Source organism: Varanus komodoensis, unplaced genomic scaffold (genome assembly GCF_004798865.1).
Source record: "Varanus komodoensis strain SLA01 unplaced genomic scaffold, ASM479886v1 scaffold3, whole genome shotgun sequence".
Taxonomy (NCBI): domain Eukaryota; kingdom Metazoa; phylum Chordata; class Lepidosauria; order Squamata; family Varanidae; genus Varanus; species Varanus komodoensis.
Genome location: NW_025335761.1, coordinates 26,071,418 through 26,089,573, shown reverse-complemented (window position 1 = coordinate 26,089,573; position 18,156 = coordinate 26,071,418). Strand labels below are relative to the sequence as shown.

The following is an 18,156-nucleotide window of genomic DNA, read 5'->3' as shown; positions in this document are numbered from 1 at the left end:
TTTACTCAGTAAAAGCCAAACTTCACAGACCATCTTTGTAAAGAAGTGCAAGAGTTCATAAAGTGCATTGAGAAACCAATCTGCCCTCCTGAAGAAAAGTATATGGACACTTTATTTCAAACACTAAATGCTCTTCAAAATTTTCCAGACAGAATTGGTTGCTCTTACAAACTTCTTTAACTTATTGCTTTGGGGAATTAAGATAAACTTGGTGATGAATATAACTTTCTATTAGGCAATTTTCTGTTTCAATTGTGCACAGCCACTTATGAGTCAGAACATAACAGCTCAATCAAATCTTATTATATCAGTCTTTACTTGAACCCTAGCAAAAGGCATGGGGAATATTCTGATATTACTTTGTGTAAGGGGAAAAAAACCATTTCATAAACTGTTATTTTCAAAGCAGGAAAAAGAAAATTGGTATTACACATACCCTTTTAAGTTCTCTTAATTTCGTCTTCCATACAGCTTGAGCGACAGAGATGTACTTGCTGTCAGTTACATAACAGTTTGCCATAAGTACATGTTGGAGTTCAGCGTGCATGGCTTTTAGGACTTTTTCAACATGTCTTAAAGAAATCAAAGCTTCGGTTTCCACGCCACCGCTTATAAGCTGCATAGTGCAGGGCACTAATGCAATCTGTCCAGCACAGTAGAGAATATCTCCAACCTATAAGATAATAAGCATGGAAAGCATAAAAAAATGGTGACATTGTCTTTCTACATTTGTTCTATGAGTCTATTACACAATTATCTTCAACTTTGGTACAACAGGAGCAGGTATAGTGGTATAAAGGTAATTCCTGACAGGGATCCAGTTGCATTATAAAAAGTAGAGCGGTTTAATAAGTTTAACCTGAACTTTAATTCATGGATGTCCCACAATGAATCGAATAGATAAGCCCACAAGACATTCTCGTATGAAACTCATCCTCTCACAATGTCAGAATTATTTCCAGAGTATCAATGTTGTATCACATTCCAACTAAATTTGTTTTCAACCTGATAGCTGGGAATGCACAAGTAAGTAAACAGTAAAAAAACGGGCTGGGGCTGTTAACTGGCTTATTAGTGACAATTAATATAAAGCAGACATGCCAGACTCATCCTTATCCTCATATTTGGCCCCAAGATAGTAATCTCCCGCCAAGCTACAACGAAGATAATCTCACAAATATTTGTAAAATATTGCCATCACTGGTTACCAGACTGATTCAAGATGCTGGGGTTTGACCATAATACCCTAAATAGGCTTTCACTAAAATATCTCAAGAATCATCTTTCTCCAAATGAGTCTGCTTGAGAACTTCATTTACATTCTGGACAGGGTTTACAATAGCTTTGCAATAGAAGCAGAACTGGCTTCAGTGTTGCTTTCTTATTTCATCAGGCATTTTATCCCCCATCCTACCTATCTACCTATCTACCTATCTACCTATCTACCTACCTACCTATCTATCTATCTATCTATCTATCTAGGGTATGTCTGTTCCTTTTTGTAAACTTTGTAATAATTTAATTGTTGCTTATTTGTAAGCCACCTTTGCAGAATATGCATATTAGAAATAAATAAGCAACTTTCTAATATCTGCATCCAAGCCATGTGTTAGACTCTTACATGCTCCAATCTGCAGAATTATTGCAAGAAACTGAAACGCTTGACACAAGCATTTTTACATCTTGGTAAACATCTCAGGATGGTTGACAGCCATATCACAAAAGCAATGCTAATATCACAGAGGCAATCATCACAGCACAAAATGCACTAGACAAAACAACAGAACATCAGCTAAAAGTTAGGCTCTCAAGTGAAAGTTCTATAATACATCATATGGGATCTGTGACTATCAGAATACTCCTACATGACTCAGAAAAATTAGCTTTGCTACACACGAAGTCTAAGGCATCATCACATTAAGAAAAAAGTTATTTATGTCCCTAAAACAGAGGGTGCAAAATGTGTCTCAAAGTGATCAGGATACTTCCACATCAAAAATTATAATAAAGAAGATTTAATTTGGCATAAGGGTGGCCCAAGGTAACTTGGGTTACTCCAAACATCTGGAAATCGGATATTACTACATAATTCCCTCAAAGGGGAAGTATCAAAGTGTATCCCCAAACAGTTAAAGTATCATCACACCATCCAGTATGCTGACCCCACAGAGCCCATTTTTGCAGCTAAATTTGAAAATAAGACAGGACAAGAATACAGGACAAAACAGGGTTTTGCTTTCCTCTACAAGAGCTCAAATGCTCAAGGCCATGAAGTTCCACTTACAAGGGAAGGCAGCATTCCAAAACACAACATGAGACAAACTGGATAGTGAAGGTTCTGTTCCATTTTTTTGTCAACATGAATCAGTTGTAGCCAGAGATGTAAACCCAAGGTTACAGAATGCAAGTTTCGTTTATATATGTTTGGATGATTCTGTATGTGTGTATTATGTGTATGAAAAACAGACCCACAATCCTCTTCCCCCCCACCTCTTTTTCCTCAAAATCTAGAAAATAAGTTGTGTAAGAATGCTATCAATTTCCCCAACACCACAAGTGGCAACCACTGAAGTACAATGTAGGTGGGAAAAGTGTTATGTAGTGTATTTGTGACATGCTGGTGCAAAGAAGAAGAAATGATGTAAGGCTCAAAATTTAAATAAAAAATTGATATTCCACCTTCACTGACAGTTCAAGATGACTAAAAATCATAAAATACAAAAATATAACCACATGACAAGCAAATACAAACAAATTAAAAATCAAACAAAATAGCCTCCTTAAATGTTGAAGACAGCATTAAGGAGATACAACTGATCTTAATGTTGTAGAATAAAAGTATCAATGAAACAAGTTACTAAAAAACAGAAGCAAATGAAAAGGTTAAATGCCTTCCTACAAAGGATGGTCTTCATAATTTGACAGAGGGGTTTAAAGGTCATAATTAGCACTTTGAGCAGTACCATAATACAATTAATGTAGTATAATTTTTTTTGGAAAAACTATTTGCAGAACGTTTTGTATGTGCCATTAAAAAACCCCAAAGACATGACAATCAAATCATGTGACAAACCCATATGCAACTCCAAATCTGTCCTTATAAAACTGCCTGCATCGCACAGAAGACTCACACATGTAACTATTGGAAGAGTATGCTAAGCTATTTGGCAATCAAATTCTATGATTAGCAGCTGAAGAGGGGGAGGAGGCGAAGCGAAAATCTAATAGATCAACTGAAATTCATCAACTATATTTTTAAATTGTTTAAGATGTCTAAAATATTGTTTTGCCATGCTATATATAACCAAAAAGTTGGATGAAAAATGAGTGCAATTAATATTTTTGTTAAAAAGAACAAATGGTCTTTGTGGTGGTGGTGGTGGTGAGACGAGTGCTATTTAAAAATATGTGCCATTGAACAAGGGAGTCCAGCCAGATATCAAGTGGCATCTTGACAAGATGAGCAACAACTCCAGAAAGGAATTATTCAGAGGGGTGATATTTTATTTCTTAAGAAGGGTTTCTTCCAAACTTAAATCAGTAGACAAGGCGAACCCCTTGTGCAGGTCATTTACATTATTCCGTGAAAAAATAACTTCCTGTTTGACCTCAATTTTGCATGGATACACTGCCCCCCCAACATTAATTATCAGATAGAAAGAGCTGTTCAACCAGTTCATTTCCCCTATTCTTGAACAGATTGTTTGAGACATAATATGAATACTAATTACTGATAAAATATCTGTCAGTGTTTTGAAATATGCACCAAGATAACACCGTCTTAAAAGTCTCCTGGATACTTAGTAAATTAACCCACATAATTGTTAAGGAAGGAAGGAAGGACGGACGGACGGACGGACGGACGGACGGACACAGGCAGGCAGGCAGGCAGGCAAAGCTTTTGGTTCCAATTCTAAGGTCACTACCTTCCTATCTCATTTTTTTTTCCATTGAGCACTAGTCACAAATTAGCCCTATCCCCAGAATAGGGGAGAAAAGAGACAACCACAAGTGCTGTTTCCAAAACCTGGGCAATAGATTACTTTACATAGCACCCACCAACCAATTCAAGAATAGTCCACACAGTTTTCTCCAATTTATTTTATCATTACAATCACTATGTTGTAATAGGTTAAGCTGAGAAACAGTGAGTGATCCAAGATCATCTGGTGAGTTTCATGCCCAAGCAGAGGTCTGAATTTGTATCTCCCCTGACCTATACTGATGGTTAACGGTAAAGAGTCTTGCTTCGATTAAAAATTGCATCTCTCAACCTAAGACATTCCCTACCAACTATAAAACAGAGTTCTACAAAGAGACCCTTTTCTGCTGCACCCAATAATTAGTTCTTAGTACTTAAATCCTCTAGCACATTGGTAAAATTGATGAGAGATGCACCAATGTTAGAGATAGTTTGAACCATTAAACTGGTTTACTGAAGGGGCATTTTGTATGTAAGGGAATACTAATATTTACTTTGAGTTTTTACAAAGAATGGTTGCTGAAAATTGTTAAGGATTCGAGGTCCTCTCTCTCTCTCTCTCTCTCTCTCTCTCTCTCTCTCTCTCTCTCTCAACTGTCCAAGCAAGTGCCAGTCTGATATATTTGTGTGATTTCAAACTTGGTGTTGCAACCCCTTCTCCCCTGATGATCATCCTGTGGAACTTCACATCGTGAGGCCACCAGATCCAGCGTAATTCATGACTTCATGGGCATCATAACAAACATGGGATATCGAGACATATCATCACTGCAACACATGTAACAAATTTATTGTGGCATACGTTTTCAGGGGCACTTCATCAGATGCATTGGAGGTTAACATTCTGTGCATCAGTTTAAGTAAACAGCTTCTGTGAAAGCTTATGCAAGAATAAAATTCTTAGTCTTCAAAGTGTCACAAGACTTTGTAGTATTTTTATAACACCTAGATAGAAATTGTTCAATGAGATGCCAAATAAATCTAACAAACAAATAAATATACTGCACTGGCTCTTCGATTTAATTGTTCGAAGTGCAATGATTTCAAGTTTTATGCGTATTTTGCACATTCTTGCATAAATATTTCATTAAATATAGTGAAATAGCTGTATGGTTGATGGCAAGTCAGGGTAGTATCTTCAGCAAAGAAAATAATGTTCATTGGTAATATAATAGATCAACAACCCAGTAATCAGGATTTGTCAGCATAAGAAGGCATGAGAAACTTCAAAGCCCAGCAAGATTGAAACAGGGTGATAGAATTGATGTTGCTGGTTAGCATATGCCACACAATATAGATTGAAGTTCCATGAGTTAGTGCCCTACTGTTTGAAGTAAATTAATGTGAATTTAATTCTGTTCCATGAAATAAGGAAAATCTAGTATCCCATTTGGTCTTGTGCATAGATCTTATTGACAGTGCACTTCTTCCATGACAAACAAAGTCTCAGAGCTTAATCTCAAGGATAGGGGTTTAAAATCCCAGTAAGGAAGCAATTAGGAAGTATCAGTGTGAACAGGGCTTTGTCACTGCACCTTCACTTCACTTTCAGTGAACCCTCATACTATGTTGCTTACTGACTTTAGTAGACAGTGGAGAGGAAGAGGGAGGAGTCTTCAAATCCCCCCATTTTGTACCTGGCCAGCACACATTCATTTGGCTAGCCAAAGAAAATGTCATTAGTTGGAAGTTGTATGAGTGTAAGGTGCTAATCCAGCTGCCAAATCTACCTGTTTAACTGTACTCTTAGCCTATGTTTATTTTATTCCCCTACATTCATTTCCTTTACTCCAACTTCCTTCTGTCCCAGTGTACCTCTTTTGGATAGTCCTCTCCCAGGATTTCTGACGAGTGCTTTCAGAAACTTGCCTATCAACTCAATCAGCAAGATGACCACACCTACCTTCCATATAGCAATTCTCCCTGATCACTAGCACAGATAGCATTTCCTTGCATACTCCAGAGAATTCCTAGGAGGAACTACCATCTTTGGAATGTTAGCTGTAGAGATACAATACATCCATGGATAATGGAGACAGAAGGCTTTCTGGGGGTAGGACCAGAAACAGAAGTAGTGACAGGAACAGAAGAGGTCAAACACAGACAAGATGTAGCAGGACCAGACATGAAGGCACTGTCAGAATCAGGTGAGAGTCAAGACACAGGTGAAGATGTTACAGGACTAGAGGCAGAAGTCAAATCAGGATGCAGCCACCACAAATAGTTGTGCTGATGTAGTAAAGATGAGCAGGAAAAGGAAACATTTTTATGAAGCTTCCTGTGACTTCCAGATTGGACTGAGAATAATCCTCCAACCACTCATACATCCTAACCCTGCAGTCACTCATGTGACAGAACAGGCTGCTTTCTCAGTCAAATTGTGACAAGAGCAATATTTTATGTATAAATACATTCGCAAAACCCTTAGTGCAAACTCCCTCTTTTCCCTCAATTCCTCTAGCAAGAGAAGAGGATCTTTGCCAGCATTTTTGCTGTGAGGATACAACAAAGAGGAGAAACTTGTAAGCTGCCTTGGGGTCTTTGCAAGATGAAGAAAGGAGGGATAAAATACAACATACTACTACTATTTTGCATAATAACAATGTTGGAGAAGGAAAAAACAACAAAAGAGATTCTTTCCTCCTCTTTCCTTTGCCATTACACATTGCAAAGTAATTGAAAGGATCCATCACATCCTTCCAGAGGACTCAAAGCGAAGAAATCAGTAGTGACAACAACGGCTTGCTATCACGAGAAGCTAAAATGTATGCAGTCAGGGCAATCCTGGCAGTAAAAGGAGCATCTTAACAAAATCCAGTGGAACGTTCACCAATTAACATATACAAAAAGACAAAAAGGAGGAGAAAAAAACAAGAAAAACTCGCTGATAATGCTCATTTAGAGCTTCCAAGAACAGAAGAATATAGGAACGTAACATGTGAAAATACTTAGTCACTTCTGCTACAAGTTTGCCACTTTCTCTCTGAAGCCTAAGTTAAACAGACTTACTGCTGGCATTCACACAAGCAGAATTTCCTATCTAGAAATCCCATGATCTCTGTGGAAACAGTTCCCCTTGCCCAAATCACATGCTTGGAACTTATTGACACAAAACATTTTATACCTTTATCTCTTTTCATAACATGCCTCTCTAGAAAGCTTTAGTCATGCATTACATTGATCAGTTAGTAAGTCTTAATCACGCACTTACTCCTTGATGACTTATTATGTGAATTCAACAATGGAAATAGGCACAACAAACAGCAGATTTATTTATTATTTATTTATTTTAAACACTTGTATGTCGCACAATTGTGCCACAACAGCACAATTTAAACCTATTTTCTACAGGAAGAACAAGTGTGAAAACGTGTGTATTTAAATTTATTTTTCTCATTTTTACTCTAGAGTAGGCACAGGGCACCCAGCATGAGGATGCTCCCAAGACATGGATCAGGTGTCTTACATTTACTCAAGGCTAACAAGATGACATAACTGCTAAAGATTAAAGTAAGGTCTGTTTTGGCCCTAGAGACTCAACATGCTGCACTGGTGGTACAAGAACAGCTAAACTTCATAATGGTCGCCAAAGCATGAGTGTATTTGCTTCCATGGGAGGCAGTTGAAGCCCCATCGGTGAGGGTGTTCAAGGATAGGCTGGACATGCACATGGTAGGCATATCATGAATGGAAGCCGGCTGGAACCAGGTCAGACTAGATGACCCAGGAGACCCATTCTGGCTTGCTATGCTTTGGAAATTATGAAGTGGCAGAAGCCTAAGAAAGAAATTACATGCATGAAGAAGTATGTATATAAGAACAAAGCTGTTTAAAATTACACAAGCAGACCTGGTTGTAGGAATCATTTTTGTCTTTCAAACTGAAATACTCTGATAGTGTGGCATTACAGATGCTAATACCACCTATAGAGTGAAACCCTCTTCATTGTGTAACTACTTATCACTTGTAGATTGTGAGCATCTTTGAACAGATAAACGTTGCCTTCTCTACTCCATCATTCATTATAGCCTGTTATCTTATAATGGCTGCATGCTTGATCATGTAAACACTTTAGCATGGCAGCACTTTTAACAACTAAGACAAGTTATTCACTAAATGTGTCAGGTAAAATAAGGGTGCTCCTTTTGTAGATTCAGCAAATAGTATCATGGCCTGACATATGGAATTAGCCAAGACTAAACTAGTCTAAATAGTATCTGCTTAATATATGATATCAACATGATCTAAAATTCTTTAAAGAATCTGAAGTGACCCACAACTACCAACATTAAATAACCAAGATGTTCTTTTTTAGAATTACTTCCTAACTGACAATACAAATTCTTTGCCCAAAAGGAGCAGTTCACCTGTCTCTGACATAATGAAGAAGCAGTATGCAATAAACAAAAATCTTTGATCTGAATGCATTCGATATCTGAGTGACTGATGCCCTTTAAGAGGTTAAAGTTCATAGAAGATTCAGTGGCACCCACCCCACCCTACCTCCAGTCAAATAACCCACCATTATGTTCAGTCAAGGTAAATAAGCACAACTGACAACATGTTAATTGGCCGCCTCTGGTCAGCCATGTGTACCTCTGACCTTATAGAGGGTTTAAATCAATTAAAACTTCAGGCAATAAAGACCTCTTGCTGATTAAGTTAGATAGAAATTATCTTTTCTAAAGGGATTACAGCTTTAAGGTGGTGAGCCTTTAATTTAATATATGGTAATTCCTCCTTCCAACGTCCCTCATATTTAGCTAATGGCAGTGAAATTGTGTTTGGTAATGTGGAATCTTTTTATTGAACTTTCTAGGACAGACAGATTTTTTAAAAAGTATTTGATGAAACAATTCATGTGTGCTCAATAAATGAAAGAATATATATGAATCTATTCTGCCAGCACATGTTATTTTTTCAGGCAGATACATAGGATTCATTATAACAGGTTTCATAACCATATGAAGAGGGCAGTATCATTTCTCTGATCTCCAGGAAATGACGGGAAGAGTACCATACCTGGAAAAGGAAATAAATTTTCATTGATTCACCACTAATATGGGCATACTAGGAAATCGCCCCTTTCAAACTACCTCATTTTTCTGTAAGGTCTTCAACATATGAATCCACAGCTTTTTTAATACCAGTTTTTCCCCTAACTTCAAGTTTGTTCCTGCTCTTTGTAGGACCCTTTTCTTTCCTGAGTCACACAATACCCTTCTTGTTCCTTAAACCCAAGCTCAGAGATTTAAGTTGCTATTCGCCCTGCACCACAAAATCATCACCTCCCCCCCTGCCCACGAGTCTCCAGGCAAAGTAACAAGGAATGTCTGCTAATCACTCTGTCACCTGATTTTGAAGTCTCTTCTCTAAGTTTTCTCTAGTCAGGGGTAGAGAACTGTTGTCAGTCTAAGGGCTGAAATCCAATTCCACGGAATGAGAGGCTGCACTGCATTTCTGGCTAAGGTCAAAGAGAAAGCAGTTCTGGCCAATAGTAGAGTGGCATGGACCAAACTGTGCTTATAAATTCTAAGTGTATTCAGGGTGATTAAGTCAGGTACATTTTTAAATAGCATCAGAAATACAAGGTCTCAACAAGTCTACTCGGACATAAACGTGAAGAGCCTGCCTAACTGCAAGTTAAAAGGGCAAACACCTGCCTATCTAGACTGTGCATTTCATCAGGCCCCAGCACAGCAAGCATTTCATAAGATTATGAAAACTCAACTGGCCTTTTGCTAAGTACATTAAGGGTTTTTCTCCCCCCCCCCCACCCCGCAGCTGCAAGTATGTTTTAGGTTTTTTGCTAGCACCTATATGTTATACTGTTTATTGGTATACCACATTATTCCAGAAGGTGGTGCTGGGGGACTACAGCTCTGTAGTATTTATTACTCTACTCTGTATTACTCTGTAGTATTTATTACTCATGGGGCTCTATTTTGTCCCCCATGCTCTTTAACATCTACATGAAACTGCTGGGAGAGGTCATCAGGAGGTTTGGACCGCGGAACCATCAGTATGCTGATAACACCCAGCTTCTACCTCTCATTTACATCTCCAGGTGAAGCAGTGGCTGAGTGCCTGGCTGAAATAATGGGCTGGATGAGGGGCAATAAATTGAGCCTCAATCCAGATAAGACGGAGGTCCTGTTGGTGGGCAGTTCAGGTTTTCATGTAAGTGATTTTGATCCTATCCTGGACAGGATCCGCAGGTGACGGCGGTGGTGAGAAGCACCTTCCCCCAGCTTTAGTTGGTCCATCAGCTGGGTCCTTACCTGTACGAGCCCTGCCTAGCAATGGTGATACATGCCCTGATAACTTCCCGGTTGGATTACTGTAATGCACTCTACATGGGTTGCCCTTGAAAATGGTCTGGATACTTCAATTGCTGCAAAATAGAGCTGCCAGGCTTCTGATGGGGACCAGTCATTATTCCCATATAACACCGGTCCTCTACCAGCTACACTGGCTTCCAATTGAAGTCTGGGTCCAATTCAAGGTGCTAGTATTGACCTATAAAGCCCTAAATGGCTTGTGACCAGAATACCTTCCTTACATGCCCTCATGCCCCTTAAGATCTGCAGGAGAGGCCCTGCTCCAGGAACCCTCCCTGAAGGAGGTAAAGAGGATGTCTACTCGAAGTAGGGCCTTCTCTGCGGTGGTGTCCAGACTGTAAAATGCGCTCCCTAAAAAGGTTTGCCTGGTGCCAAGCCTATATTCCTTTCAGCCCCAGGTGAAAACCATTTTATTTGAACATCATTTTAAGAATTAGGGATTTTAGAAGTTTAAGTTAACAGTTACATTTTCTTTTTCTTTTGAATGTGATTTATTTATTTTTAATCTACTGTTTGAACTCCAATTATATTTTTACTACTGATCGTATTTATTATTACTATTTATTTATTAATGTCTACTATATTATTGATTGTTCTTTATCATTGTGGTTGATTTTAGTTTTGTAAGCTGTTCTGAGACACTGTCGTGAAGGACAGGATAGAAATAGTTTAAATAAATAAATTGCTAGAATGTTTTGATTTTATTAATTGGGGTTTTGTAAACACTGTTATAAGAAGTTATTGCGTATGATTTCATTTGTAAGCTGCCTTAGGAAGACTTCTGTCCTTAAAGACAGTCTAGAAATATTTTAAATAAATGATTAACCATCAGAAGAAAGCAGAGAAGCCTCGGAAGGAAGCAGGGTCTAAATGACTCTGCTGTTTTCTCTCCAGGCCCTTTCCCATTCCACAGCATTATAAAGTTCTTATCTCTGATCAGCAGCTGGGAGATAAGAGCTTTTTGAAAAGGTCTAAGGAAGAAGTTGTGGACTGGATGGGGAAGCCCTTTGAGTGATATCTGGTTTGGCTGGAGGTTTCCTATGTCTGCTCTAAATCCTACTGCAATTCCTTCTTCCCTCACCCTTCTATTCTGAAGCCCAATGATGTATCTTGCGGTACACTCACTACCTATATAATCCCTCTCTCCTTGTCTTACTCCTCCAGTAAAATGCCTCAGAGCAGCTTACAAATGTCTAGTTAAAAGAACAGTGAAGAAATATGCTTCCTTCTCCTTTCTATACACATACACACCCCTCTATACCCGCTTGCCTTTATGATGGGGGGTGTGTGTACAGAAAGGAGAAAGGTGGGCATGTCGGGAGTGGAGCCGGCTGGAGCTGGGGGCAGATTAGATGGGCCAGGAGGCCCCATCTGACTCGCTCTGTTTCTATGATTGTTCTAGACAGTGCGCCTATTATTATTATTATTATTATTATTATTATTATTATTATTATTATAACATTTCTATGCCACCCCTTGCCGAAGCCTCGGGGCGGCTTACAACACAATAAAATACATTGAAATACAATAGAACATAATAAATTACCATTAAATACAAAAATACAAAGAATACATTGATTAATTTAATATAAAATTAAAATTATCAGTATAAAATAAGTAAATAAATAATATAGGAGGAGAAAAGAGAAGGAAGAAGAAGTTGCCCTGGCCAGATCATATGTTTTAACAATTAAAATGATGTTTAAATAAAAAGGTCTTTACCTGGCGCCGAAAAACCAGTAACGACAGTGCCAGGCGGACCTCTTTGGGGAGTGAATTCCATAGGTTGGGCACCACCGCAGAGAAAGCCCTCCTCCGAGTACTTACTCTCCTAATTTCTTCCACGGAGGGTTCCCAGAGAAGGGACTCTCCCGCAGATCTCAAAGGGCGGTCGGGCATATACGGACATAAGCGCTCGTTCAGGTCGCCAGGACCCAAGCCGTTTAGGGCTTTATAGGTCATAATCAACACCTTGAATTGGGCCCGGGCTTCAATGGGCAGCCAGTGAAGCTGACGGAGGACTGGAGTCATGTGAGCATAACGCCCCGTCCCCGTCAGCAACCTGGCAGCTCTATTTTGCACCAATTGAAGTGTTCGGACCGTCTTCAGGGGAAGCCCCACGTAAAGTGCGTTACAGAAGTCTAGGCGGGAAGTCACCAGCGCGCTTCAACTTCTCCCATACATTGTCACCTGCACTCCCCCACCCAACATTTGTGTGGTGGGAGCAATGGCACCAGGGAGAGGAGACAGGAAAGGATAGTGCGATGCCATTCCCCTATGAGAAATGCCTGACAGCATCACTGTCTTGAATCACTCCCCAAAATTCTAGTGTCTTTGTTGGAACAAAGGGACTCCATGGGTGTTGAGACATCCCAATGTTGCCTGGATATTCTTTCTTTCTGTCTGTCTGTCTGTCTGTCTGTCTTTATTTATTTATTTTTCGATTTATATCCTGCCTTTTTCCTACAAAGGGCTCAAGGCAGCTTACATCATTCTCCTCCTCCATCTTATCCCCACAACAACAACCCTGTGAGGTAGGTTGGGCTGAGAGTCTGTGACTGGCCCAAAGTCACCCAGTTGGCTCCATGGCCGAGCGGGGACTAGAACCCAGATCATCTGAGTCCCAGTCCCATGCTCTTAACCACTACACCACACTGGCTCTCCTTTATCCTTTATCCTTTTCTCCCCATCAGGAGGACCAGATAAGGATGTATACGTAGATGTTCCTCATTCACAGACGAACAACAAGACTTTGGTGAAAACTCTGGGAGCTAATGTCACATCAAAGAATGGTACCCTGTACTAAAAATGTCTCCAACAGAAACTCCAAACTTAGGCTGCCCTGGACAGTGTCCTTAGGAAGCTAGTTACCAATTCAAGCTCAAGCACACATACTACCCAATTCCTTTCGGAACATCAATGCAAAATGACTGTCAAAAGTACCCTTATGTTGGCAAGGTGATCCTTCAATTCCATTGTAAAGGCTGAGCTACACATTACAATGAAAATGCATGTAACAAAAACTGTTAGTTTTTTTACTCTGGGAAGGAACAATTTGGAATGAAGCAGCAGAAAAGGCAGTTTTCACTGACAGCAATTTCATCATTCCACCAATTTCCCCTCACTTTCTTCTCAGGTGGGGTTTCAAAGAAGCTTTTGCTTCCTTTTGGAAATTCCATAGGCAAGAAGATTTTTAAACAGAGAAACAGGCAATGAGGAAGGGGTTAAACAACTCTCAACTGATGCTTCTTTCTTCCAAATTCCTAATTATGAGGCTGTTTTTCCCCTTTATACACACACACACAACTTGACAGCACATTACAATATAATGCTGGAATTAATGAGTAAAAGAAATGTGGGAGTTTCTGTATTTTAATAGTATATGATGCAATCATTGAAGAAAAAATTTAAATCAGCATGGATATAAACATTTTGTAACTTGCCAGGGGAATGCAAGAAGTTTAAATGAAAAATCCCAACATATTAACTTGGGACAGGTGTTTAGAGGGATGCCGTAGGGATTGATGCTAGGTCTGATTTTGTTTAACATCTTCATTAATGCAATAGAAGATGGGATTAACAGCATACTAATGAAATCCACAGAGCACACTAAGTTGCAGAGCGTTATTAATATAGATGAGAAATAGAGAATAGAGAAATAATACTAAAGACTCTAGACAGGTTAGAAATACCAGGTGGAAACAAAAATATGAGATTTGATGGGCAAATGCAAAGAAAACCTAGGGTGCATATTCTACAAAATCTCTGAAGCATAATGGAAAAAAATGGTCGAAAGAAAGATGAAAGTGACCTACAGCCGTGGGGATTACAGACAGCAATTTAGTCATAATATTCTGTTGGGTTGCTAGTTGCCTGTTTAGGGTACCACCATAGAAAGCAGGATTGTGAAAAATAGTCCAGATAATAGTCTTCAGTTTTTGGAGACTCCAGAGCCAGAGTGATGTTGGGGAGAATTTATAATAGAACAAGGCATCCCCTAAAGGTACTGAATAATAAGGAAAGGTCTTAAGTGAAAGTTAACTAAGAGACTCTGATCATGACAATCATATGTTGTAAATATGCTTACTCTGGAGAAGAGAGAAATATTACAAAATAGAACTGTAGCAGATGCTCCAAGAGCAACATTATTTACTGAATACATGTTTTCAAAAAGAAAATGCATGTGATATGGGTCTTTGCTCAAAGGAATCATATATCATATGGGACGCATACTTAGCAGACCTTTTGTGACTTCTGTTGGATGAGTAATAGTTCATTTTCAGACTTGGTTCTGAAAATCCCAAAGTATTAAGAAATTAAAGAATCAGGAAGGAAGCATCATTCATTGGACCAGCTTCTGTTGGTAAAGGAATATGCAAGATACTCAAAATTGTGCAGGGAGAATAGGTTATCCTCAGGTTTATAGGACAAGATTGCTGGCAAAAAAAATGGGTGTAATGGTATGCAGATTTGGACAGGAAAAAAGCCTATAATTCCCAGTATGACCTAGCTAGCATAGCTTAGGAACACAACCCCAAACAGGAGCTAGTTATGATGAATTTATGGTAACATGTAGTTACAATGACCTGCACTATGGCCTGCATTCTTCCTTAAAAGTTGTTGAAGTAATCCAGAGTTAGTCCATGCACAATTCCCCTGCAGGAACAGAGCTTTGGGTCAAGATGGGACTTAGGCTTCTGCAAGCTATGATTATACCACAGAGCATCACCTGATATCTAGTGAGGATTCCAGGGCCCTTCAAGCATTATCTGTGTGAAGGGGAAAAGTTTATAGACAAGGGTTGCAGATCTGCACTGGTAGGATGCTGGCATTTGTAGTTCAACACATCTGGACAACAGGTTGGAAAAGGCTGATAAAGAATAATACGATTTGCAAAGAGAGATGCAAATGCATTGCATGTTTTTTTGGGGAAGGGGTTGCTTCTCCAGGCACATCCCACAGATAATAAAAGTTACTTCTAAGTACATATTGGCTTCCTGCAGCATATATTAAAATATTACTTTAGGTCTGCTACAATGGAAGAGACAAGGAATCCTGACCAAACATGCTTGTTTCCATTGACACTTCCATTCAGGCTGTGGCACTATACTGGAAATTTGGTATTCAAGGAGACTTGAGATAGCAGTCATAAACTTTAATGAAGAATGCATTAGGGTTTTTTGCCATTGCTACCAGTCTTGACTGCACCGACCATCTCCTTAAATTAGTGTGATTATAAACAGAAGAGGGATGGCTTGGCAGCCAAAATATTCTGTAATAAAGGTGAAAACGGTACCTCACACCACAGTAATTCAGTGTAAGAAACACATTGGTAGTGTGACATTCTATTCTCATAGCAAGATGCTTTTTCCAAGCTGACACTTGATAATTTAACTCAAATGTGTACCTTTCCTGAATGGCTCTGGCTCTTTAAAAATTTACTTTGGGAACCAAAGCAGTATTACTTTAAATCGCCATCTAATAACTACGCCTTTTATCCATTTTAACTCTAGAACTGGATGAGGGGGTGCAATCCAGATTTTAAAGCCCCACCCCACCCCAACATCACATTGCCTTTGTTTCAGATTTCCAAGGGCCAAGACTACTTATTATTTATTTTATTTCTATACCGGCCAATAACTGAAGCAGGCATGTGGAAGCAGCCAGTCCTGCTTCCTGAATTCTAATCCTGAATTAGAAACAACTTGCAGTGTCAAAGACACTTCTACTGACATGTCTGAATCAGGGTCGGACCATAATTTGTGGGATCTATGCCTTGCACTGTACATGGGAATATCTACAATTATTTACCCTAATTCAAATAAACACAATAGCCTTTCTTAGGGGAATTCAGGTGTCAGCTTTTTTACACACGAGGTGTAAGTACACAAACATGCACAGGTGGCCCTGCTACTTTGTACTTGCCACCATTAATTAGTTCAAGGACTACCTACATGAGCTGTGGAAAGACAGAACCCATTCCCCCTAGGATAGTACAATGGCACAAAGGCACGTTTACTATTTTGAAATCTGGTGACAATAATCAGTTATTGCAGTACTGCACTTCAGGGCCTTCATTTGTAGCGTGTTGTGAGTGGAGAAGTTTACTTTATGCATCTCAGGTGAGCTGTACTTAATGCTTCCAGAGAGCTTTTAGACCAGATTTCTTCTTAGCAGAAGTGGCAAGGTGGATACATTATGCTGTGATCCACATAAAACAGGAGAACTCATCTTTCTTCTGGAAAATAAGGGGCTAGGATTGCTCCATGGAATGAACTGTGGAAAATATACTACTGAAGGGTCTCACAACTTGCACTAACTGGAAAACAAGAATGAAGAGTCTTGTGGCACCAAAAAGATCAATCGTTACCATAAGGCGCACTGTTTTTCCTGCCACAGAATAACATGCTTACCCCCTCTAGAAATGGGGGCAGGATGGGGAATAATGCATTACAAATGGTTTCTTCTGTGTTACCTGCCTGTAACACTAGCAAAGAAGAAGAAAACAAGCTATGTACTGTCCAGGACTGGCTTTAATCTTTAAAAACTGATAGCACTGCTAGTATTTCAAATATTTCAGCCTATTTTATTGCATTTTCCTTCTGTGCTTCACAATGAAGGAAACAGAATCACTTTTTCTATGTATTGTCTATACATAAAATTGCCTATGAAAAAGCCCAAAAGATCAAAATGCTTTGTAGCATTTTCTACAGCATATTTTGATATTTTATTCTAGTAATATGGGGATTAACCCATAATTTCAGCTGATTCACCAACACTGATATTTTGATAGCAAGCAAAATCCTAATGCCTACTGACTAAGAATATGCTCCATTGAACAAACATAGTGAGACTTACTTTCTAAACAAACATAGAAAAAATGTGTTCAAGGGATTGTTAAAATATTATTTGCCAAAGCAAAAACAACAGCAAACTAGGATGTGTAATTCTGAGTTATCAAAATCCATGCAAGATTGTGAATTATTCCATGTAAATTTTGGCATATGTGGTATCTCTGGATCTTCATATTTCTATTAAATAATATCAACAACAGGAATTCATGTGGCTGAGAAGATGCACAGTGATATGATCTTTCTCTTGAACCTAAGGAGATCAGCAATAAGTCCTCAGTTTTCCAAGTGGCAAAAGTTAATAAGGTCATCCTAAACCAATGATAAGATGAATTAATGAGCATTTACCATAGAAGGTCATCCTGAAAATATTAAAGAGACTTTTCATATGACAGTAGTAGGTATTGGCATTATTTTTCTTGGATGCACAACCAGGCGGTGGGAAAGGTAAGGAAGGAAAGACAATAACTTATCAGAAAACCTGACATCCTGAGTAGTAAAAAAAATCCTGCATGAAATCCTATGCATGCTTAACCAGAAAAGGCAGACAATAATTATTGTTATTATTTTCATTTCTATACTGCCCAATAGTTAGAGCATACAATATTCAACATTCTCCAGACCACATGGCTGACTGTAGCATGCTGGGAGCTACTTGAATGCCATTTTTCTGTGTAAGCATTCACAGAATTGCACTCTTAAAGACTTTGGGACAGGGGAACCTAAAAGGTAAATTTTCAAGCAATTACAAATGCTGACCAATAGGAAAGTGATGCCAGTATTTATACTGTGCCCTATTTGCTTTTGTAAAATAATTACTAACATTTATTTAAAGGCAATCTCTTGGTTGCTTCTTCATTTAACTGGTGTATGAACTTTCCATACAGGAAAAAAAAAATCAAGCGGGTGTGTAAGTGAATGGCTGTTAATATGAAACTTACTGTACAAAACATCTCTGCCAATAGCTCTGCAGCTTCCCAGA

The 18,156-nt window shown here is 38.9% G+C and overlaps 1 protein-coding gene across 4 annotated transcripts in view; it reads right to left on the bottom strand.

Annotated features, from left to right (window-relative positions):
• DPH6 (diphthamine biosynthesis 6) overlaps window positions 1-18,156 on the bottom strand; it is a 267,666-nt gene that overhangs the window by 72,519 nt on the left and 176,991 nt on the right. For all 4 annotated transcript variants that reach the window (XM_044436301.1, XM_044436302.1, XM_044436304.1 and 1 more), the window contains one exon: window positions 437-673. In XM_044436301.1, the coding sequence (XP_044292236.1) occupies window positions 437-673 (237 nt within the window). The remainder of the gene's footprint in view (window positions 1-436; window positions 674-18,156) is intronic.